Raw genomic sequence first — 25,086 nt, 5'->3', positions numbered from 1 at the left:
GCATGACATCTATACGTACGGAGAGAATAAAGAACTATTTTTTCTTTTCCAAAATGGATTTAAAACGGATTCAGAAGGAATTCTTTCGTAACATTTGTACGTACGTACCTACGTACATATATTGTACCTATGTAGTATGTGTCTCCCATAACCTAAGAAGGATTGGCCGAACGACGCTGAAATTTTGCATATGGGACTGTTGGTAACATCTAGCTCAGTCTGCGTCTTCCTATTTTGTTGCAATCGGCAGGCATCAGACATATATACACATATTTATATATGGACCCACCTTCTTTCCCGGCTCGTTGAGCTCTGTTTATTATTATTATATGTTGCTAAATTGTGCATTTTTTGCTTGAAAAGTGATTGAGTGATGTTGGACTTATGTTCCGATTACAGTAATATGTCTTTAGTTAATCTGTATGCAATAATTGTTAAATTATCAGCAATTTTTAAGTATTTCTATTGGGAATTTTGCATATGGGACTGCTATAACATCTAGTAGTGCACCTCCCTTTTTCGTTGATTCGAATCTCGCGAACGGGGTGGCTGCATGGGCGTTTTCGTGGTTTTCCCCATGTGTAACGTGTATACGAACCAGTTTCCCTCCACGAAGAAATCCTCCACGAAGGCATCCCCCCTTAGGCAGATAGCCCTAGTGTGCTTTGCCTTAATTAAATAAACCAAACCAAACCCTTTTTCGTTGCAATCGACAACACCAAACGTGTTTATATATATAATATATTTCCACTCTGTTACCCGATTCTGTGAGCTTAGGGTTTTTGTTCTTATACGTTGGTAAGTTGGGCATTTTTTGCTCTAAAAATGACTTATGTTCCAGTTAAGTTATGCATTTTTATGTTCCAGTTAAGGTTTCCATGCCTTTTGTTAATCTGCATACAATAGTCACTGAATTATCCACAATTTAGAAATTTAAGTGAAGAATTAAGCCTAACGAGGCCACCATATGCTTACATTTAAAACTCTTAGTAGCACATTGAATTAAGTCAATTGGTGCACCAACTTTAGTGTCTTTTGGCTTAGTGGAAACAAAAGTTAACTTTCAATTTTGTGCACGAAAATTTTGTTCTCCTACCTGCTAGCCGAATTACTTGTTCAGTCAGAGAAACTAATTTTAATTGTAATTTTTTTAACTGTTTTTGACTGTATTTGGTGTTAAGCTTTTTCTGTATTTCATAAATTTTAATGAAGATATTTTGAGTTTTTATGTGTCCTTGTTTTGTCGCTAAGTCAGAATCGAGTAGACTGAATGAGAAATATATTTCTAAAGAAATTCGGAGAAACAAGTTTAAACGAAGTGCGGAAAAAAATGTGTATAAATTTAACATGGGGTACAAGGAAGTCATGTGGCTTTCACATCAGATTTTTATTTTTGCCATAAGAAACAATGTGCTTGGATAACTGCTCTGGAGTATTTTCAAATTTTTTTAATTTGAATCAATGCGTTTAAATCATATGCACCAAAATACTTTTCCTTCTATTTTATTAAAACTGTATTTTTGAAAATTTGTTTTCTTATTATAATTTAAAAATCCTTTTTAAAACTTTATTAATGCAGATGATTTCTTATTTGATTATGATGTACCAATAAACCTTACTTACCTTACTTAAAATTAGAAAAGTTCTTACATGATTCAATTTGGAATTTTTCGATTGGTTTTCGTGTTAGTGGAATGTATTTGGGTAAAAAGGATATTTTTTACGTCTTTTCTAGAATGTGGTTATATTTGGTTGGACAAAAAGAGGTGAGTTTTTAAGGAAGTAAACATTGAAATATTTAATATGCGCATTTGCTGTTGAATGAGTTCGGCAAGATAAAAGAACAGAAAAAAGAATCTTTTTTGTACATTGCGAAAAAAAATTTGGGACAATTTTGTATCTCCCGTTCTATTTATTATAAGCCTTAATAACGAAAATGTGTTTTGCGCATTTTGTTAATTATTTGAAAGTATAAGCAACGGCTTTTTTTCCGCTCGTGGTCAATGAAGGAAAAGGAAAGGAAAATAGGTTGCTATTAAGAAATTCTCCGAGTGTTCTTCGCATCATTCTTGGCGGAAACTGAAAAAAATCGCCAAGATAAATTTTTAAATTTCTCCATAAATTTCCCACCAAAATTATAAAATTTAATATCTAGGCATAATTTGAGTCATAGAAACGAAATGTGGAAAACAATTGGTACGTTATTTCAGAAAAATCTAACAGCGCCCGAGCGGTAAAGTCGGTGAACGCTGGTAGTTCGGTCCGCGAACGGGCTGGCTGCATGGGTATTTGCGTGGTTTTCCCTATGTGTAACTTGTATACGAGCCAGTTCCCCTTAGAAAGTCCTCCACGAAGGCATCCCTCCCCTTAGGCAGATAGCCTTCGAGGCTTTGCCGTAATTAAATAACCTAACCTAACCTGTTTCAGAAAAAGTCCGATTTTGTGTCCAAATACCTATGCTAGAATAATGCTATATATATATATATATCTAATATGTATCCTAACTCTCACTTTCGAGACATGGTAAACGTAATTTGAATTTGTCAGTCGACCCAGTAGAAAGGGAGATATAGAACTATCCTATTTTTTTCTTTTTTGCGCAGTGTACATACTAAAGTATTGTGTGACCATTTAGATATCATAACTGCATTTAAATATAGTAACTCTTTTTACTATACTGTTTACATCGCTTTTTCTTTTTGACACATTTTTTTGTACAAGTACAGGACTAGAGTCACGTTGCTGTATTAAACATTTTGTGTTATTTTATTAAAATATACATAATTAAACATTTTATCCATACTTTAATTTTCGTCATGGTTAAAATTTTATGAATAAAATTTCTGATGGTTCTTTTCTTAATTTTCTGTCCAAAAAGAACGTTGTTCCCAAACGGGATATCAACTTGGAAACGGCATTTTACGTCGTAAATAATAAATGCTTTGTATCACTTTTCCAATTGCTACCACCAAATACTTTGGCACTGTATTGTATTTAATGAAACTAAATAATGAAGAATCTCCGTGAATACATGTTTCTCGCATTGTGAAAAAATCAAATTTTGAATAACATAGTCCTCCACCCAAACATGTGTACCTGGAAGCCCAAATTTTGAATTTCAAGTTTGTTTTATTATTGATTTCATATTTTGTAAAACTGTAACGAATTTTTGCTTAACAAACTCAACAATTTTAAAGTGAGCAATTGCAACACTGAACGGAATAAAATATTTCCATATCCAGCGCGCGAGACTCTGTATCGGAAATTCTAAGGGAAACTGTTTTTAAATATTTTGTGATTTTGCTGCTGAATTGAAATTTATGCAGCGTAAATGCCACGAACGTGTCATTTAATAAATAAAATTAACACATAAAGAGTTAATAATAAAAAGAAGAAAATATATTTTTGTTAGCCGTCTTACTAAAAAAAACTGGATATTGATATAATGAACTGAAAAAATACTGAAAGAAATATAAAAAGTATATGCGAGCATTTTAACAATGCTTCGGGAATTCCAAACATATGCTACTATGCGGCTTTAAAATAATTTGCAGTCTTGTTGTTAAACTGTATATGGTGTACGTGGGAAGAAAACGAATGCTTAATAATAAAGCTAAAAAGACAAAAAATTATGGGTTAGCAGAAGTGAGTGCACCAGTAGACAGCGAACTCAAGCGAGACTGCAAGAAAACCTTAGCAAATTCTTTTGGGCGACTATTAAAATCTGACCTCTTTCAGATTTATTATTATTATTATTAATCTTTTAGTGTTTAATTCACCCCACTGGAATTATCTGAAAAAATGTCGTTTTAAAGTTGAATATTTAACTGACAATATTTTTGAATTACAGAGTGACCGATACAGACATCTAACAGATACGGATTTCAGATAAAAAATATACATAAATTTAAACTTTTCATTTGTGTTGTTTATACTGTGCTTGACGTATGTTTTAATAAACACTAAGTAATTGAAATAATGATTTAATTAATTTATTTATTTTCGTTTAAAATGTTTTTAAATTAAAAAAAATTGCCCCGTCATCTTTTTCCAGATCGAGCATTCATTCGACCCGCATGCAATTTGAGCAGAGATGTATGAGACAGATGACTGAGTAGAGATCTTTGAGAAAAGACAGAATTTTTAATCGTTTAAAATATTTTAAATTTAAAAAAAAAAAAAAATTTTGGCCCGCCATCTCTTTCCAGATAGAGTATTCGGCCCTCATGCAATTTGAACAGAGATGTATGAGACAAATGACTGAGTAGATATGTTTGAGTAAAGACAATTTTTAATCGTTTAAAATGTTTTTAATAAAAAAAAAATGTTTTGGCGCGTCATCTCTTTCCAGATAGAGCATTCGGCACGCATGCAATTTGAGTAGAGATGTATGAGACAGATGACTGAGTAGAGATCTTTGAGTAAAGACAGATTTTTTAATCGTTTAAAATATTTTTTAATTAAAAAAAAATTTTTGGTCCGCCATCTCTTTCCAGATAGAGCATTCGGCCCTCATGCAATTTGAACAGAGATGTATGAAACAAATGACTGAGTAGATATGTTTGAGTAAAGACAATTTTTAATCGTTTAAAATGTTTTTAATAAAAAAAATGTTTTGGCGCGTCATCTCTTTCCAGATAGAGCATTCGGCACGCATGCAATTTGAGTAGAGATGTATGAGACAAATGACTGAGTAGAGATGTCTGAGTAAAGACAATTTTTAATCGTTTAAAATGTTTATAAATTTTAAAAAAATGACTGAGTAGAGATGTTTGAGTAAAGACAATTTTTAATCGTTTAAAATGTTTATAAATTTTAAAAAAATGTTTCTGCCCGCCATCTCTTTCCAGATAGAGCATTCGACCCGCATGCAATTTGAACAAAGATGTATGAGACAGATGACTGAGTACAAATCTTTAAGTAAAGACAGAATTTTTAATCGTTTAAACTGTTTTTAAATTAACAAAAAATGTTTTGTCCCGTCATCTCTTTCCAGGTAGAGCATTCGGCCCGCATGCAATTTGAGTAGAGATGTATGAGACAGATGATTGAGTAGAGATGTTTGAGTAGAGACAGCATTTTTAAAGCATTAACAAAAACAAAGAAACACTCAAAGGATACATTTTAAAGCAAAAAGAGCTCCTTGGTAGAAAAAATAAAATAATAATAATAAGAATAAAAAAAAACATAATTTGTGGTAGATTTTATTCAGAAGTTTCTTCTTAGAAACTTAATACGTTACAAAAATTAAGACATAAAGTATACAAACATGGGAAACATTTAACAAATTAAATATTAACTTGAAATATCAAATACAAATACAGAGAAATTGATATACATCAAAAGAAATTTTTAAAGTTATCAATTTCAAATTCAGAAACTGCTGCTTTTACAGTTTTATTTAAACATTCCTGAAATAAGTGATGACCAACAATAACGAATTGCAATTGTTGACTTACAATGTTTATTTTATCGTATCAATTGCTGAAAAAAATTTATGTCTCTTTTTTCACCAGAAACATTTCCATACCTATTCCGAGTAAAGAAATATGCAACGTCATTTTTAAGTGTTTTCCGTAATGTAAAAACGTAGAAATATCTAACAATGTAAGTTCAGCTGCAACTGCCAATTCTTCGCGAATAATTTTATATGGTAACTATATTTTGCTTAGTAAACAGTGTAATTTATAAGAGATATATAAATATAAATATGATAAATTACGTCCTATATAAATAATTTCACATGAGTTATCCCAAAGCTTCCAAAAAACAGGTAATATAGACACGCTTTCTCTGATGTTCGCCTGTTCTGTTTCAAGCATCGGAAAGTAAGCAGAATTATCTTACTCTGCTTCGCATTTCCTTTCGCCTCGGATATTCCTTCTTTTGTCAATCTAATAGATAATCTTCATTGTTTGACGATCATTTTCCTCACGGCGTTGGCTGCATTGTTCACCGAGTTGGGGATATTATTATCTTTCACAGCCGGTGGCTCAATGATTATCTTAAACTGGACTTCCTTGGAATTCATCCAGCTGTAGGTGTTATCAAAGTGAAGAACAGCTAGGAAGGAATATGATTCACATATAAATTATTACTTAATTTTTTAGGTATATTACATTTTTTTTCTGTCTCTATCTATATACACATTCATACATCCGTATATAAATATGTAAGAAAATATTTTTATTTTAATTTAAAATAGCCCATAATATCTGCTCTTTTAATTTGTTTATTCCTCCTTTCTAGTTCAAAAATAGTAAAATGCTTAGAATGAATTTCTCTGAAGTGCTGTTGTCGTTGTTGTTGCTAATGCTGTATTGTCTGATCAGTAGTCAGCGCAAGCCCAGGAAATCACTCGTTGCAATGAACGCAAGTTTACACCTGTCGTTGGCAACACCCTTGAGCACCTTACATGTGGCAGTGCGTGCGATTTAGCCCAGTTTCACCCCCAATTTGGATGGAGGGCACACCGGGAAAAACGTCCCGAGGGTCTGCTACTTCTCTTTCTTTACGGCCAACCTCTCGAGAGGACTTTCGACCCGCATATTTAGAGTGCCCCCATGCCGCGCGGACACTATATACTTACAAACATCCATTCCTTCTCCGGGATTCGAACCCGAGCACTTCGCACTTCGGCATAGCAGTGAGCAACGCTAACCACTATACCAGTTGGGCAGATAAGAAGTGCTTCATTCCAGAACTAATGATTATCACGTGATTCTTAACCCTTTCGCTGCGCATTCTGCGATTTACACGGGCAACGTAAATGTAGCAAAATTTGCGCAACGCGCAATTTCCGCGGGGATGAATTTTTGCCGTCTATTTAACCGTGCAACCTGTTCTTTCCCCGTTCAAGGTTTCCTTTCGGCTTTTCTGTGATGTTTAATTGTTTATTTAGATGTAGGCTAAGAGATGGTGTTAGTTGTTCACATACCTGCCAAATATACAAGAATACGTAACGTAGCATTTTACGCGTGCTCAAAGATGTCTGGCAGGAAGTGTTTCGCGAGTGATGTAACCTATATTCCTGACGATATTTCCTACACTGATAGTAGTTCTGATTCTGATTTCAAGTATATTGAAGATAGTTATAATAGCGAAACTGATGAAAATTTCTCGGATTCCTCTGCAGATAGTGATGAATCTGAAAATTCAGTTTCTATTGAAAATGTTCGACAATGGTGCAAAATATTACATTATGCAAATATTTTCATTAGTATATATGTTTTACATTTATATTTTATAAAATAAATCATAATTTAACCAATATTCATTTTCAAAATTTTCCTTTTATATCATTATTCTTCAATTTCAGTATTCTGACAACCTTTTTCTATGATCTAATTCTATATTGAAAAAAAACCTCTTTTACAAAAAATTTTTGTATATTTTAACTCTAAAGTATATGGAGATTTGAAATATGTAATAAAAAAATACGCAATTTTTTAACCTATTTTGATAAAAAAAAGTACGCCGTGAGAGGATTAAAGATCACTGGTGGCGGAGTTCTCAAACAGGATGGTTATAAAATACATCTCTGATATATGAACTCCTAAACGCATACCAGCTCAAGCAATCGAAATGAAAATTCAGCTATCGTTATTTGAAGATATGCGCTCGAGATTGTGATTATTTAAAACAATAGCGTTCTTACAAGTACGGTTACGGTAGAAAAATTTCGAAAATTTCAAATGGCGACATCCACTTTTTTTGCTCAAATTGATCAGCGCCCTGAAAAAATATAAAGGGCGGTAGAATGATAATACGTATGAAGAAAACTGCCGTCATAAAACATTTGCAAAGGAAAGCAAAATAAAGGATTAATGATAGCGCGAGAGAGGAGAAGGAAAGAAAAACTGTTATAGGAATTACAAGTTTTCAACAATACACCGTTTTAGGATAGAGTCATCTCCGGTAAGTGTGCAGGTCCGTGGCCGCCGAGATCCCCCGACCTTACTCCGATGGATTTCTGGTTCGAGGATTATCTGAAATTTGAGGTGTACTCATCAACCCCGCAAGATCTGTCAAAATTGAAAGATGTCATAAAACGTAAGTTATACAGACACTTCCTGCGATGCTACGTTCTTTATTGTTGTCAACAATTTCCCGCATACAGTGCCTTATCGCCTGCGAAGATGAACACGTTGAAAAATTGTAATTGTAATAAAATGTTTTCTTTCTCTCCTTCAAGTGATGTCTTTGGTTCTTGAAAATGATTTTCTTTGGAAATGTTTTACGCCGCCAAATTTCGTCGTACGTGTATAATTCGAATGCCATTTACGGTTCTTCTCCATTTGTGCAGGAAAAAATGGGGTGTTGCCAGTCGAAAATATGGAAAATTTCTGTAACCGTAACCGTGAAAGCTCTAGTGTTTTAATTCATCACAATCTCGAGTGCATATCTTCAATATCTGAAATTTCATTTCGATAGATTGAGTGAATAGGTCTCTCATATGTAGGGGATTTTTTATGACCTCCCTGTTTTATTTCTACACTGCACACACACACACAAAAGAAAAGGGGGGAAGAGTTCTATATTTTCCGTTCTACTGGACTGATTAACGAAATCCAAATTTGCGTTTTTCATGTCTTGGAAGCGCGACTTAGATATACATTAGATTTATATATAGCATTGCTCTAACACAGAGATTCTGAGACAAAATCAGACTTTTTTTGAAATGACATGCCAATGTTTTCCATATTTCGATTCTACGACTCAAATAATGCCCAGATATTAAATTTTATAAAATCTGGTGCGAAATCTATTGAGAAATTCAAAAATTTATCTTGGCGTATTTTTTCAGTTTACGCCAAGAACAATTCACTTGGCGATCATCTTAATTTACGGCAACCTATTTTCCTTTCCCTTTTTACATTGTGCACAAGGGGAAAAAAGTCACATCTGTCCTACTTTCAAATAATTTGAACAAAGTGTCTAAACCGCATTTGATGTTTTATCGCGTTCAACAAATATGCCAAATTTTCAAAACGCGCCAATATATAAATTCAAATATATCTTCTGAAATTTTGAATAAAAAACTCTTATTTTTTGCAGATATACTTAAAAATACATGTACTTTGAGATGACGGTAAAAATTATATAGGTTATAATCGAAAATATTTCTCAAAAAAATTTATAAAAATTACTTAAAAATACAAATTTTAAAAATAAATCATAAAAAAATGGGCGAAATTTATTTGGAATAAACCTAAATTTCGAAACGAAAAAGGAAGAATCAAATAAGTTTAAAAAAAGAGAGTTTAATAAATATATACCGAATTCAATTAACAATGAGGAGCTCAAATTTTGAGATCTAATTTTTTAAAAAAACTACTCGTGCGATTTTAACAAAACTTGGCAGTTTGAATCGTAGAATCGAAATATAGAAAACGATTGGTATGTTATTTCAGAAAAATTCCGATTTTGTGTCAAAGCACCCATATTAGATCAATGCTGTATATAAATCTAATACATGTCCAAAGTAGCGCTTTGGAGACATGAAAAACGCAAGTTGAATTTCGTCAATCGACCCAGTAGAACGGGAGATATAGAACTGCCCATTTTTTTTTATTTTTCGCGTACTGTACTTTTTTGTACATAACCAATGATGTTTAAGAGTCATGTAATAATCATGAGTTCTGGGTTGAAGCACTTCGGAGAAATTTATTCCAAGCATTTTACTATTTTTAGCATAGAAAGGAAAAATTTTATTTGGATTGCTTGAGTGGATATATGCTGGGGACAGATATACCAGAAAATTTGTTTTATGACCATCCTGTGCATTATAATAACAGCAGAAATAAAATAATTTTTTTCAGTAATTTTCAGTACCATAAATATATTTATTATCAAGAGAGAATGATAGCCCCTGGAGAGAATGCTTACACACTGAACATTTATTAAGAAAGATTTTGGGTATTCCAATGACAAAAAATCTAACTTATTTCAAAATAAATTATTTTCGTCTGTATAAAGAATAAATATGTAATAGAAGAGTACACGAGGAGAAAAAAGACAGAACTTTTTAAGATAGGATCTTCTTAACAATATAAATGTTCACACCAATTAGTACTTAATAGTTTTCTAATGTAAGTTTTAATTTTATACAAATTATAATGAAACTTTAAAAAAATCTCAAGCTTGTCTCAGTCTTATCTGCTACGATTTATGCGAATATAGGATAAAAAATAAGAAAATTGGAAAATGAAATTTTGAACCACTCTTTTATAATAAACACAATGCTGCTATACACAAAAAAATGTTAAATAAATAATAGCGATCCTAACTAGAGCAGATATTGAATATTGTATATTTTATGGGAAAGGCACAATTTCCTTTCCCATAAATTGTTACTTTACATAAAAACTTTAAAAGTAGTCTCATTAGAAAAATAATTAGCTTTATGTATACTGTTAAACTTACTAGTGCCGGAGAGCCATGTGACCGTGCTGCCAATTTCTGGGCAAATATGACACTGACTGCGAATTATTGGGGTAAGAGGTTCCAGTTCCGAAACATCAATTTCTTTCGCTTTCTTCTGAGAGCTTTTCGATGAGTCGGAATCTTCATCTAAAGGTTCATAGAACACTCCAATTCCTATGTCGTTATCTTTCGCCTGCAAGTTAACGTACCAGTATTAAAAAAGATCATAAACTTTGAAAAATAAAGAAAACAAAATTCTTTTCTTAACAAAATAAAAAGTGATGAATAATTTTAAGATGGATAATAAAACTAAAGATGAGTGCTTCGTGATCTGTTCCATAGTTGACAGATTTATGAATATGCATCCCATTTCTTCCGCTGAGCAGCTGGATATTTTTCCACATTTATTAAAAGGAAACTTGTCTTATTTTTTATTATAAGACTTTTTTCTCATTACGATTTCCTTTCATGTTAAAAGTAAATCAGTTGCGCAGTTTCGATGAGGGGTTTTCAAAACTGAATGCACCAAATGTACTGAAAATCTAGAACACAAACCCCAATCTGTTTCAAGTGTTTGTAAAATTACTACTACAGATAAATTTTGCCCAATTATGGTTAATACCAAATTGTGTGAATGATTATGGTTTACAGCCTCCCTATCTAACAGAGGCTGAAACAATAAACTGGTTAGAATTTTGACACCAATTCCCAAATCGATCCGAAATTTGAAATGAAACTGAGGCCAAGATTTTAAATTGTACCTCATCTGTTTCTATAAATTCTTTTAATAGCTAAACATGACCAGGTTTACAAACACGCACACATCCAAAAATAAATAAATAAAACTTAGAAAGTAATCAAAAAAATCTGAAATGTTTCAGATTTTAAATTACGTCCAAGGGACGTTTTTTTAACGTTTTGTGTGTTACCTTTATTTATTAAATATCATGTTCTTTGCAGTTAAACCATAAAATTTAGTTCAACAGCAATGTCGCAAAATAATTTTAAAATGAGCCTATCTTTAGAATTTCCGATACACAGTTCGACGCGGTGGAGATAAAAAGGTCCCCCCCCGGTAGAGTGTTTCCATAAATTCGTTAAAGTTTTACAAAATATGAAATCGATATAAAACAAATTCCAAACTTCAAATTTGGGATTTCAGATGCCCATATTCGCAGTAGGATTACGTCATTCAAAACTGGATGGCTGTAGATACCGTTGTTTTATCACAATGCGAGAAATACACATACATTTATGCAGATTTTTCATTATTTCATTTCTTGAAATATAATGCAGGACTCTAAAATTTTGTGGCAACAGTTTGAAAAATGAACCGACGTATATAGGAGTCCGACGCAAAATGCCAAAACGAAAGTAATAGTACTTCGGGACTCAAATCTTTTTGGACTAATAAAACGGAGCAAAATTTTTTTTTTTTTTTAAACAAATTTGCATACAATTTGGTACTTTCCTCCATGATTTCCTTCTTCTTCAGAGCATTTATGGGAACGAATAAAGAGTTTTTAAAAGCGTCCTCGTATATCACAACTGCTTCTGATGATAACTAGTTTTTCAAGATCGTTTTCACTTCTCAAAGAGTCGTTTTATTTTTATAAAATTCATGTTATTGCTAAAACTTGAGTTTGAAGTTCATTCCAACCCTGTGTCACAATCCAGGGTTTGCGTAGCGGTTTCACCCACCACACCACACTATCTTACTACGTTCGGCGTAGTCTTACGTGCCTGTTAGTATTCGCAGGTGAAGTTTAATTACAGGCCAACTCTGTTAGCTATTTTTTGCAGTACTTCGGCTAAAGTTTAGCTAATTAAAATTAGTTTAGTTCCTTATTTTCTATCTTAAGTAAAACCCCAAGTGCGGGCTTTCCTGTAAGTCCGAGAATGGCCGTCTGTAGCATTTCTTTGAGTTAAAAAGGTATTTTAATTCTTCTTTGGACTGAGCAAGAAGACCAGCGCTAGAGACTTCACTAAAGTTCTAGAGCAAAGAACACGTAAATTAACTAGAACTTTATAAATAATTCATAAACTGTAGTAATTTTCATTAGTTATGATAATTATTATCATTTCGATTTACGACAGTCATTAATTTTGATTCTAATACAAAGACAAATACATACAGACACACACACGTGCGTCATTTCAACATTTGTAGGTCAATAATTTCTTCCCACATATTCTGTGTCCTAGAAATATATGATTTCTTATTTTCTGAGTTGAAACTAGCAACTGAACACTGCTGTATAGAAAAGCCTTTTTTTTTGCATTAATTATTTTAAACTCCACATTTCTTATATTTAATCTTAATTTATTACTTACTAAAGCTATTGTTACAGATTCATACGCGGGGTTTTGAGCCATTTTTATTTTATTACACGTTGATTACGTGAATTACATTTTTGTCTTATTGTTGCGTCTGTTCTGTGAGCACGTTTCTATTACATTTAAATAAATTAAAATCAATGTCGATATTGATTGTAATACTATACCTGAATATGCCATTGAATAACTGTACCCACTATTGGTGTGGAAAATCGAAAATTTAGAGTCGCTCCTGCAGGAACAGTTGCAACTACAACATCGGGGTCTTCAAGGTCAAGAAAATTTGCAGCGTAACTGCTTTCGGGAATAGTCCCTCCGAAACCAATCTACCATCAAGGAAAATAACAAAGAAGTAGATAAATTAAAAATATCATTCGTAAAGATAGCTTAATATTCAGTTTGATTCATAATATGTGTGAACAAATTTAAAGCCATATTCCTTCTTATTATATAAATATCTTTGCACGCAATTTTCAGTATGAACAATGTTAAAATCTTAAATATCACGCGAAGCTTTTTGAGCTACGCCAAAAAGGCCTGCTCTATTTTAATGGAATAAATTTTAGATTTTGAGTGCATTTTGAAACATTTTAGTGTGTTCAATATTTTACTATATAGCTCATCATGATACGATTGTCAAAAATCTAGAAGTTCAGAATAGATTTTGCAAAATTAATATTTTTTTTTCTGTTTCTTGTTTTTAGTATTACAGTTTTGTTTGTATGGTAATGTTTGATGCGAAAGACAGAGGAACAGTTATGAACAGTCTGCCATATCAGTATGTTAGGAAGAAATTACTTTTTGTTTCAACTTATTATAAGCATAAAATGTCGTTTTATTTCGACGGCTTCACTTATCAGTTTGTAGAGACATTATGTATTTTTTGGAAGCATGCAAGGTGAAAAACGAGCAATCGCCTTCGCCGGGAATCGAAACACGAACCTCTGGTGTGCAGAACCACTACACCGCGAAGGCTCGTTAGGAAGGCGGGAGAAATACCTTATAAGTTTATGGTTTTAATGGCTTATTAAGCGAGTGAACCTTGTACTTCGTATGCCTGTGTACTGTCTGTCTACGAGAAGTGTAGCTCCCGCCACTGTGTCTGGCGGGCGGCGGTTGCTATAGCAACAGAGTTATTATATTTCAAATAAGGGCGAACCAAGGGTTGCTTTATTGTTATTTTATTTTTGGCGACTGTTGGCTGATGGGGAATGAGTATGTTTCGTCTTCAAGACACCCCTAGGGAAAATGGGTCAAGGCTCGTTTCTACGGCACCAGGCAGCTGCAGACTAACTGGAGAGAGTTTTTCTTATGATAGACAGACTGTATACAATTCCCTCATAAATACCAAAGACTAAATTACAGAGTTTCTTTGAGTCAGCTACCTCCACACTGTAAATCTTCAAGTGAACAAAAGAAGGAAACGTATATTGATAGAGATTAAGGAAAAATTAGCCAAAAGTCAACATGACTTGGAAACCTTTACTCCATAGATGACGTCTCTGCCTTAACCGACACTAATAGATTCATTATTATTGAGTCGCCTGTTGCCGGACGCAGGTAATTGCCATTGAATACTGGTAGTTCGATCGGAGTTCTTATGCAGCACAGGAGTTTTCGGGATTTCCCCCTTGAATATGAATCTCTATCTTTTCGAAGCTCTGCCCATCAGCGGCTGAGCGATAAAATCGCTGAATACTGGTAGTTCCGATCTGGGTTCGATTCCAGACGAACGAGCTGGCTGCTTTCGTGGTTTTCTCCATGCGCAATGTGTATACAAGCTAGTTTCTCTTTAGAAGTCCTCACGAAGGCACACCTTCCCTTAGTCAAATAGCCCTCACATGCTTTGCCATAATATAAATAATCAAAGTGAATTTAATCCATTCTACCCTCCAGTAATATTTAAGCAATTTTTAAGAAATTCTTTTACCGAAGTACTTTTATAGATAGATTTTTTTAACATATATTAAGAGATACTTTTATTTTTAAAAATTCCTTCACTGCTTCCATAATTCAAAATCGACAATAATGCTTTTTTTGCTCATTTTCTTTTAAAGATCTTCCGGTAATGTACCATCTCCTATTAATTTGCATTACATTTTTAGCTTTAAAATTCACTGGCGAATTTATTTCATGGAAAAAAAAGTATTTAATATGTGTAAATTTATATTGGTTCTCGATTCTGCAAAAACCCTTATAAGAATAATTTGAAATATAAATTTCGACAGGCTGGAAAAAAACAAAAATCCATGGTTATAAATTTAATCCTCATACAATTAAAGTCCGGCAATCCAACACGTTCAAGATTTAAAGAATGCTCATGAACATTAGCGGGTATCTGTTAATATACTAAAAATAATTTTATTTATTCTGAGATTTAAAAAGTAGAACGTGTTGTAATTTTGCCTAAACGTACAGTTATTCTTCAGCTATATTTTTCTAGAATATTTTAAATGATCCGATAACGGAGTATGTATAATTTAATACGTAATTAACTTTTAATTGTAATTAATTTATGTTTAGAAATCTAATATATTATTATTGCAAGAAGGCCTTTTATACAAAGTTAAAATTTTAATTTAATTTATGAGTGCATTTTTTGTTTCAGTCAGTACGAAGCCATTGCAGAGAATATGAATATTCGATATTTATGCAGTATTACAGTTGTTACCTATCAGTAACTGCGATTACTGAAAATGGGATATATGTTTCGTTTCTTTATCAAGTTCAAATCTTGAACGAATAATTAATAGACAATTTCGTAGCTACAATTATCTTCTGTAATGTTTATTTCGTTTTCTGAAAGCGGGATTTAATGGATTGTTTGAAAAAGGCCTTTGCCTTTTTGAATGTATTCAACATTTCAGCTTGCTCGAATGTAGAAACGTCAATATTTTTGCTTTCTGCCGCCTAGACAATACAGTGGTTAGGGAAGCCTACTGCGATACCGAAGAGCCTGGGTTCGAATCACGGAGAAGGCATGTTGTAACTATCCGTCCTTTCATAGGAGGCAATAGTGGCCCACCTGTTTGTTGCCTCCATAATAAAGAAACCGCCACATCTGGCCTTGTATACATTAACGGACTGTATTATACTGTAACTGTTCACAATCTGCCGTTGGAAAAAATATGTTTTTGCTTTCTTCAATCAAATTTTACTCAAAACATTTGGTTACACTTTTATTCAACTTTCTGCAAAATCATGCTCTTTATGTGTTTCAGTGCGACAGCAGGAGAAAAAATTTCCTTTTTTTATATTGAAATGATTTTTGTAAATGTTTCAACACTTCAATCAAAAGTTAACTAATTTTGCACAAGTGGCTTTTGAATTTGCATTTAAAGCTCTTGATAAAGTTTGAAGAATAATCAAGACTGTTTAATTCCATAGTTGAAAGTAAGGTTTTTTTTTTTTTTTTAAATTCCTACTATTAGCTCACACTCTCTCTATAGTTTGTTCAAATTTTATATCGTTAATAAAATACTTTTTATTCTTTCACTCAAGTTCAAATACAATTTTTTGAACTTGCAGTGGATGATATTACATGTTAATACAATTTTCGCAGTGTCTTAAGCACTCCAGTGTTCTGATATCTTAAGCTAGGGTGGATTTTTGAAACTTTTTTAAAATCAAGAACCAAATGTAAAAATATGTCATCTCAACTAATTTCTCTTTTCATGTAAAAAATAGAGGAAAGCAATATTTATGATAATAAGTTTGGATATTATTTTTTCTATTATTACAGTAAATAAAACCTATCTAACGAAATTAATGATACTTACAAATTCTCTGCACAAAGGATCATTATTCGAATCTACTCGATTGCCTCCTAGATATGCGGGTAAAATATCAGCGTCTATATGCTTCAACAGCTGTTCTCTCCAGTCATCTAATATCAACAGAAGAAATGCAAATGAATGCATGTAAAGCATGCGATGCAGACATTAAAATAGATCATATAAAAAGTCACAGAATTGCAATGAGAACGTAATTTTTTATTTCTATTTAAGTAAAAAAAAAAAAAAAAATTGATAGGTTTCGCATTTTAACGATTGCACTAAAGGGTGTATTAAGGTTTTTTACGCTTTCACTCACTTCTAACTCATTTTTACTTCCTTCTACGAAGTAAAAAGGAAGTACTGTAATTGCCAAAATTGTGGGTATCATATTTCAACGAAAATACCAATTTTGACCGCTATCCAATGCAATTTAATGATGTGTTTGCGTGACATCCGCAACTAAGAACAGAATAAAGGACTCTTTTCCCCCCAAAAAAAATTATAAAACTGATTTAAAATGAATTCTGAAGAGAATTTTTCGTGGCGTCTGTGCGGACATACGTATGTATCTCGCATAACTCAAAACGAGTAGCCTCGGAACGTTGAAATTTTGTATGTAGGACTGCTGTAACATGTAGATGCGCACCTCGTATTTTGGTTGCAATCGGCCGCACCAAAAGTATATAAATATATGTATATATATATATACACTCTGCTACTCGGCCTAGTGAGCTCAGTTTCTTTAGTCTTATACGTTTATAAATTGTGAATTTTTTGCTTTACAAATGATTGAATTATGTTGTTCTTATCTTCCGGTTAAGGTTTTTAATGCCTTTAGTAAATCTGCAAGCAGTGTTTGTACAATTATCAACAATTCAAAAGCTGTTTAAGGACAGTTAAGCCTAATCTTTAAATAACATGGCGGACATATTTGTTTACATTTGAAACAGCAGAATAGTAGATTTGTTGTAAATTAAATCATGCTTAATCCTTTCTGGAATTTTTTCGAGGAAATAAATGTTTAAGATTTACTTCGTAATTTTTAATATAGATATTTTGAGTTTTTACGTATTTCTGCCTTGCCGCGAAGTGAGACCTGAATTGATTGAATGAGAAATACTAAATCGTCTGTGAAAAACTGTTTCTTTTTTGTTTTGTTTGTTTAGTTTCTTTTATACATCATTCTAGATTTATTATAGTATTTGAATAGAATATGTGGCAACGATTAGATATTTCTTGAAATGATATAAATTTCATGCATTCTGAGTTATAATAGGAACGAAATTTAACGCTGTTAAGTGAACCTAGCGCCAGAGTGTCACTATGGTAAATAAATACAGTGAATTTTCAAGACTGCATTTATTCTATTGTAGTACATGCGCTCTCGACGAAGTAGATTTAATTCAGTCCAATAAGTTTAAATGAATGCAAGAAAAAATGCGTATGATTTAATATTCCGTACAGGGAAGTCATGTGGTGTACACATGAGATTTTTTTGAAAACTTTATTAAGCATAATTTTCTTAGTACTTACGCCACAACAGCAACATTTCAAAAATTTTAAAAGCAGTATAGTAGTATACGTTCAGAATTTTCGATGCAGCATTTAAGTGTTGGCGTATTTTTTCTGTTTTTTTAATCTTTTCTTAGTTTAAGATATCAATATTCAGTTTCTTACTAAGGTGGCTTTACAAAACGTTTTTTATCATTTTATTATTAACATTTTATGTGTTTACTTTATTTATTAAATATCATGTTTTGGTGGCTAGCGCCACATAAAATTCGATTCAACAGCAAAATCACAATTTATTTTTTAAAAACAGGATATTTTTAGTATTTCCAATATACAATCTTGCGGTCAGGGAATAAAAATATTTTATCAGTACAGTGTTGCCAATTCTTGCTTTTAAATCCTTGAGTTTGTTAGTCAAAAATTCGTTAAAAGTTTATAAAATATAAAATAGATAATAAAAAAATTCGAAATTAAAAATTTGGGCTTCCAGGTGCTCATGTTTGGGTAAAGGACTACGCGATGGCTGTAGGTAACCGATGGTTTTTCATAGTGCGAGAAACATACACACATTTATGCAGATTCTTTATTATTTAATTTCTTTAAATATAATACAGGGCGATAAAAGTTGGTGGCAAAAGTTTGGAAAACGATGCAACGCATTTAAGAGTTTCGTCGCAAAATGCCATTTCAGGACTAATCTCCTTCTTGCGTTAATAAGGTTCTCAAAATAATACATTGATGTTGAGGGTATAATTTAAATAGTTTCAGATTTCAGCTTTCTATTATTAATGCATTTTAATATGCATGACTTTGCAATTCTAAGCGTATGAGCTACATTCGAGATTTACAAGAACATTCAAAATCCTCCAGGTATTTTGATTTCAAGCTAAGAAATTCTTTTACAAGATGGGAAAAAACATTTCAATCGAACATAAATAATTACCTCCTGAAAGGCTATTTGAATGATAATTGAAAAATTATAATAGACTCCGTAGTTGTAGACTTCATTTGTGTAATTAATAGACAGCTTTCAACGATAAGAATTATTAAGCATATGCTTTCAGAATTCGTCGTTACTGTATTCCATTACGCAAATCAATGCTATTCTCAGCATTTATATGAAATAAAGTTTTGAATAGATAGACTGTAGTTGTCTTCATGACAAAGAAATACAAATAATAAAGAACAAAGACAAATTCATAACAAAGAATAAGTAATAATAGTAAATAAATATTTAACTGCATTACTTTTAAAACGAAGAGAAAAACTAACAATAATAAAAGAAAATCTTAAAATATGAAGAATGTAAGCTGCATTAACACATGTACACACTTAGTGTAAGCTCTAATTAATTCATAAAGCCCAAAATAACTGAATTATCTTTTAAGTACTTTTCTATTAACACTATCTTACTAAAAGTATTTTATGCTAATCGCAAAACGAAAAGTTGCCAAATATTGTTTCGAAAATCTTAACTCGAAAATCTCTCTACTTTGCAATTCAAAATGCCATAACAGTAAACCTTGTTGTAACAGTAGTAAGAAGTACTCAAGAAAATTGTGCATTTTTTTCTTATTTTTTTAATTTCATAATTTTTCCCCTGATCTATCAATTTAATTTTTTTAACAATTGCCAAAATTATTTTTAAAAACTATTGAAATCTCTTCAGTAGCTATCGAGAGAATTGTGCATTAGTTGAGATTTTTACCGTGGGATCTTATAATTGTAAGACAGTTCCGTGGACATAATATTAAATAATACGTTATTTTGATCACTTTTATAGTTTATATTATCAATTAAAAATTAAAGTGTGTTTTAACATTTTGGGAATACACTGTATACAATATACCTGCGAATGGAAAACCCTATCATAATAATATATCGTTTCGGGCTTTTACCAGGAGGCATTGGTAACTCCTAGGATTTCCAGCAAAGGCTTGGTTAAAGCTCTAAATGGAATCATATTAAAGCATACTTCGGACTTTTACCAAGGCACTTTGGTAACAGTTAGTTTTATCAGCCGAGCGGGAACAAAAGTTTTTGTGTTGTGCACCGAAAAAATCTGCCTTTTTGCCTGCTGGCCGAATGGCTTGCTTTTGCTTATAAACTGTAATTTTAATTGTAAAAAAATGTTTTAATTGTATTTGGTGTTTTATGTTTTTCTATATCTTTCAATTTTTAATGAAGATATTTTGAGTTTTTATGTATTTTTGTTTTACCGAGAAGTGAGAACTGAATTAATTGGATGAGAAATATATCTCTAATGAAATTCGAGAAATAAGTTTGAATGAATTGCGGGAAAAAATGCGTATAATTTAATAATCCATGCAAGAAATTTTTGTGGTGAAACATTTACTGACATTTACTGATGTAAAACATCAGTAAAAAATAACGGATTTTTTTAACAACAGCCTTTTTTAACAGTCTTTATGATTACCTTATTAAAGAATTTTTAGTTAGATCATTAGATGGTATCCTTAGCAGAAATATTTTAATGCTTTTTTGTATCAGATCGAATTTACTTTTCCTGATATTTGGTAATTTCGTTTGGTAATGTCCACTTCGATCATTTATACTGAAAGCTAACACTGTAACTAGAATGCAAATGTAACGATACAATATTAGTGCAAATTATTTGCATAGTGAATAAGAATAAAAAAACCTAAAAGTGTGTTACATGAGAAATGTGAAAGAGTATGTATATTCTGATAAATTCGTAATGAGTATATCGTTTTTGCTTTAAAATCAGAAAGGAACAATTTTGCTGCAAAGCTACAGACATATTGACTTCACATTTTAACAAAATGAATGAGAAACGAAAGAATAATTGAGGAACAGAAACCGATATTTACCTCCATCAAAAATCTTCAGTCGCTTCTGTAAGGAATCTCCTATGACAGGTTTGAAGAGTTTGAAGATCGACGAGAAAAAGATGGGAGCTAAAAATTAAAGAAAAATTATATTAATATTTGTTTCCAAGAATCATATATCAAACTGAGAAGGTTGTAAGGATTATGTTAATTTTATTAACAGTTAAATTTTGAGTTAAAGCTCTTTTCCTATCGATTCTTAACTTCAACTTACTACTTCCGGCCAGAACTTAGTTTTAGAATCACGTCTGAATACATAATGAAGAAGAGCGGTATTTAACCGCGAAGTTCTTCGGTCTTAGAGAGAGAGACTGGGTTTCTAGCTGCACGCGACCGCCTTTTTAGACTATTCTCTCGTAAGATATTATTACGCTCAGCCATACTTTAAGCCCTTGATAGCTTCGCAGTCAATTAGCGTTAAGGAGCCAACTCTGTTAAAATTTTGATAGCTTCGGTTATACCTCTTTAGTTTAGATTAGTTTAGCATTATTCTTAGTCTCTTAAGTTCAAAGCCCAAGTGTGGGCTTTATTGTACACTCCAAGACGGAGTTTTGTTAAACTTCAGTTGGAATAATAAAGGGTTATTTACCCTTCCATCTTGTTGTTTCCTGTCACACGAACTCAAGCGATTATTCGCTTATCAGTTCTTAAGATTTTTCACGTTCAGCTGTAACTCAGCATTACACTGTGAGGAACTCTACAAGGTATGTTAAAAACCAACAAGCTTGTTAAAACAGACGTCAACCGCATTCTGGTAGAAACAGTTTCATCTTAAAATAGCTAAATATAAATTCCTTTTTAAATTATAGCAATCGTGTAGTAAATTGATTAAATGTATTACATAGAGCTGCGATTCTCAACAGGTGGTACCCAAAGAAACAAAGAAGTTTTTAACTATTAAATTCAAAACTCTCGGAAAAAAAAAGAACACTTGATAGAAATATCCTGCGACGGAACTCCAACTGAAGATTTCAGAAATTAACAAACTTGCACACTTTTGGCTAAACCGAAAAAAATAATTGAAAGGCATTTCAAATAAAGCTTTTAAATTTTTATCACCTTATTGCAGTTCTATTTGTGTTAACAAGGATTTTCTTCCATGTCATATTTGAAAAATAAATAAAGAAGAAAATTAAAAGTGGATCCTAATTTAATGTTAAAACGAAGTGAAATAAGACCAGACGTAAAGAAATTGATTTCCCTTAAACAGGCCCAAATTTATCACTAAATTTTGGAATTGAAGTATTATAACTTAAATTTTGATAATTAAAATGCTAAACAATTTTCAATCTAATATTTTTATGTGTGTATGTTTAATACGAATAACCTATATAAAATTTTTACTAGTAAAACTGACTCAAAGTGGACGTCATAAATGAGTAAAGGTACGAAAAATAAACGTCCAAGGATTAAAAGTGTTCTGTATCCATAAGGAACCTGCTTCGAACCTTGCAGTGATGATAGAAAGAACCGTATTTTTGTAAATTATTTGCAGAAGGCTACATACAGGTTGATTGAAAGCAAGATGATTATTGAGTCTCACCGTTGCAGAGAAAGGCCCGCTTAAAATAATCTCGATATCTTGTCACTTGAACTCTACAGCAATGGAGTATTGTGGTCTTAACGTAAGACCCATGGCTTGGTCAGCAAACTGATTACCAACGGTTACTTACAGAAGAATGCCTGAAACTCACTATCAAGCCAGTAACATCCTTGACATACATGTACAGAGAGGCGGTAACTTAATTGGTTGAGCAGGGACTGCCGTCGAAGATCGTACACTCTGTATCTATCCTCGTGCGTCTAGACTAGACGGTATAGTGGTTAGGGGAGCCGACTGGGATACCACAGGGCCCGAGTTCTAACCTCTGAGAAAGCATGGCTGATTCTTTGGTTGTAACTGTCCGCGCTACCTTGGATGCAGTTTGGTAGACAGTTACATTCTTAATCAGTATATTTACTCATATCTTGCGGCGATGGGTATTAATGACATTTTCATCGAAGATAACTCATGGACACACAAGGCCATTTAGATCAACGAACCTAAATCCTAACGAGCATATATGGAGCCTACTAAATGATGCTTAATTTCTGCCGAATTCTCTTCAGAATATTTTCGAACTAAGAATACATTTGTTTCGTGAACAGGCTCGTATGCCTCTAATCGTCATATGTGACAGTGTTTAAATGAATTGAACCCGTCATGCCAGTTCATCACATTCCTTATTGACAGACCTCAATCAAAGAATATTTTTGTCACCAAAAGTTCTGTTTTATTACAAATATTATTTAATTATTTATTAGTCATTTCCTGTGTATTTTTCCTTGCTAGGTCTTTTTGATCTCATGATTTGTAAAAAGGTTGAATACATTCGAATTTAACCCTTTTTAAACCATTTTATTCATTTTATTGCTTAAAGGTTTGAAAATGTATATGTTAAAATTATTAGCTTAATATTTTATGGAAATATGGAAGTGTAGATATTTAAACTATGTATAGATTCTCTCTATATGTATGTAAGCTAAGAACTCAAAAAAGTGTAAACAGTTTTGTTGAAGTTCGACCAGAGGATTTGTTGACTGATCTCGTAATTTAAAAAATACTAAGCCATAATGATCGAAAATTCCATCATAATTTCCTATTGTTGGGGTAATATTTCAATTGTAATCTTATTTTTTTATATACTGGAAAACTGGATTGTAAACTAGGAATACTTACCATTGACGACATATATTGCTTTAGCCGCATCATGGTAATGATCCTGAAGTAATTTTAGAGCTAATAGACCCGTATCTAAGGCTGAAAGGGAAAAATGCTTTAATATTTTATTTCTCGATAAACACATATTATATGCAAAACGAAATTTTACCACAATAACAAATTTATGCATTATCTTAGCAGTTTATTGAGCCTTTTTCGATTTTAATTATAAGAGTAATAAATATGTTCTTCCAAACTATTATCATCATTAATAAAGATGTTAAGGTATATACTTATAGGATGCTTGTAGCAACCTATATAAATATATATATATTTAAACAAATTTAAATTCTTAACAAATACGTATAAAAGTAAAAAAATTTAAATTCTAAAAAAAGGAAAAAAGCCAAAATAATTTAAAATAATTTAAAAAAATGTGCAAACATGTAAAAGACTTAATTCTCGAACTAATCTACAATATCATTTAAATTCAGAAGCATAAGAAAATCAAGTGCAAAATCTATCCATGAAAATAAATCTACTAATTTAATAAATTAAAATTAAATTGAACAATTTTTTTTAAATGCATATGTGAATGACCGTAGAGTAGGCAGGAGACAGACTTATCAAGGGGAAGTTGCCTCCAAACCTAACTCTCCAATCATTCAATTCGTTTTTCGTCATTCATGCAGGCAAGGGTAAAAGTCAAAACCAAAAGTAAATACATTGTGAAGAATGTTCAGAAAGTGAGTATATATATATATATATATATATATATTAATTCCAATAAATTATTGGAATTTCCAAAAGTAATTCCAATAAAGTGGTACCCTTAGAAATTAACATTTAAGTATTAACATTTAAGAATTAAAGTTCAAAAAGGAAAGTCTTGAGAAACAAGCAAGTAAAGTCAAAAATTAAACTTTTACTTAAAAAATTAAATTTTTTAAAAATTAATTTTTTATAAAATAATAAAAAATCTAGAAACCAATGTATTTTAGAAATCCTTGTCTACAGAAACTTCCCCTACACGAATATGCATTGTCTACAGAAACTTCCCCTACACGAATATGCATTTTGCACTTGATTTTCTTATGCTTCTGAATTTAAATGATATTGTAGATTAATTCGAGAATTAAATCTTTTACATGTTTGCACATTTTTTAAAATTATTTTAAATTACTTTGGCTTTTTTCCTTTTTTTAGAATTTAAATTTTTTTACTTTTATACGTATTTGTTAAGAAATTTAAATTTCATTCCTTGCAGCAATGGCGCAAAGAATATTTAATTAAATATGTATTTAAATTTAATTTTTTAATTAAATTCAATTTATTCTTATATATATATATATATATATTTGTTGAAAAGTGTTATTAAAGGAAAAAACATTTACTTTAAAGTGTAAAAAACGCTTTAAAAGCATTTTAATCTGCAGATTTTGTTTCTTCTTTTATTATGCACAAA

At 31.7% G+C, this 25,086-nt stretch overlaps 1 protein-coding gene across 3 annotated transcripts in view; it reads right to left on the bottom strand.

Annotated features, from left to right (window-relative positions):
- Positions 1-5,188: 5,188 nt before the first annotated feature.
- Positions 5,189-25,086, bottom strand: part of LOC118201854 (retinal-binding protein-like) — a 142,948-nt gene continuing 123,050 nt past the window's right edge. For all 3 annotated transcript variants that reach the window (XM_085814542.1, XM_085814543.1, XM_035374018.2), the window contains exons 9-14: positions 23,640-23,720; positions 20,903-20,989; positions 16,542-16,648; positions 12,930-13,088; positions 10,426-10,618; positions 5,189-6,063 (exon numbers count right to left, since the gene is read on the bottom strand). In XM_085814542.1, coding sequence (XP_085670668.1) covers positions 5,909-6,063; positions 10,426-10,618; positions 12,930-13,088; positions 16,542-16,648; positions 20,903-20,989; positions 23,640-23,720 — 782 coding nt within the window. In that variant the 3' untranslated portion in view covers positions 5,189-5,908. The remainder of the gene's footprint in view (positions 6,064-10,425; positions 10,619-12,929; positions 13,089-16,541; positions 16,649-20,902; positions 20,990-23,639; positions 23,721-25,086) is intronic.

The sequence above is a fragment of the Stegodyphus dumicola genome, chromosome 4 (assembly GCF_044657685.1).
Source record: "Stegodyphus dumicola isolate Sdum_Otavi_A_Nest chromosome 4, ASM4465768v1".
Lineage (NCBI taxonomy): Eukaryota > Metazoa > Arthropoda > Arachnida > Araneae > Eresidae > Stegodyphus > Stegodyphus dumicola.
This window is presented reverse-complemented; position numbering and strand designations above follow the sequence as displayed.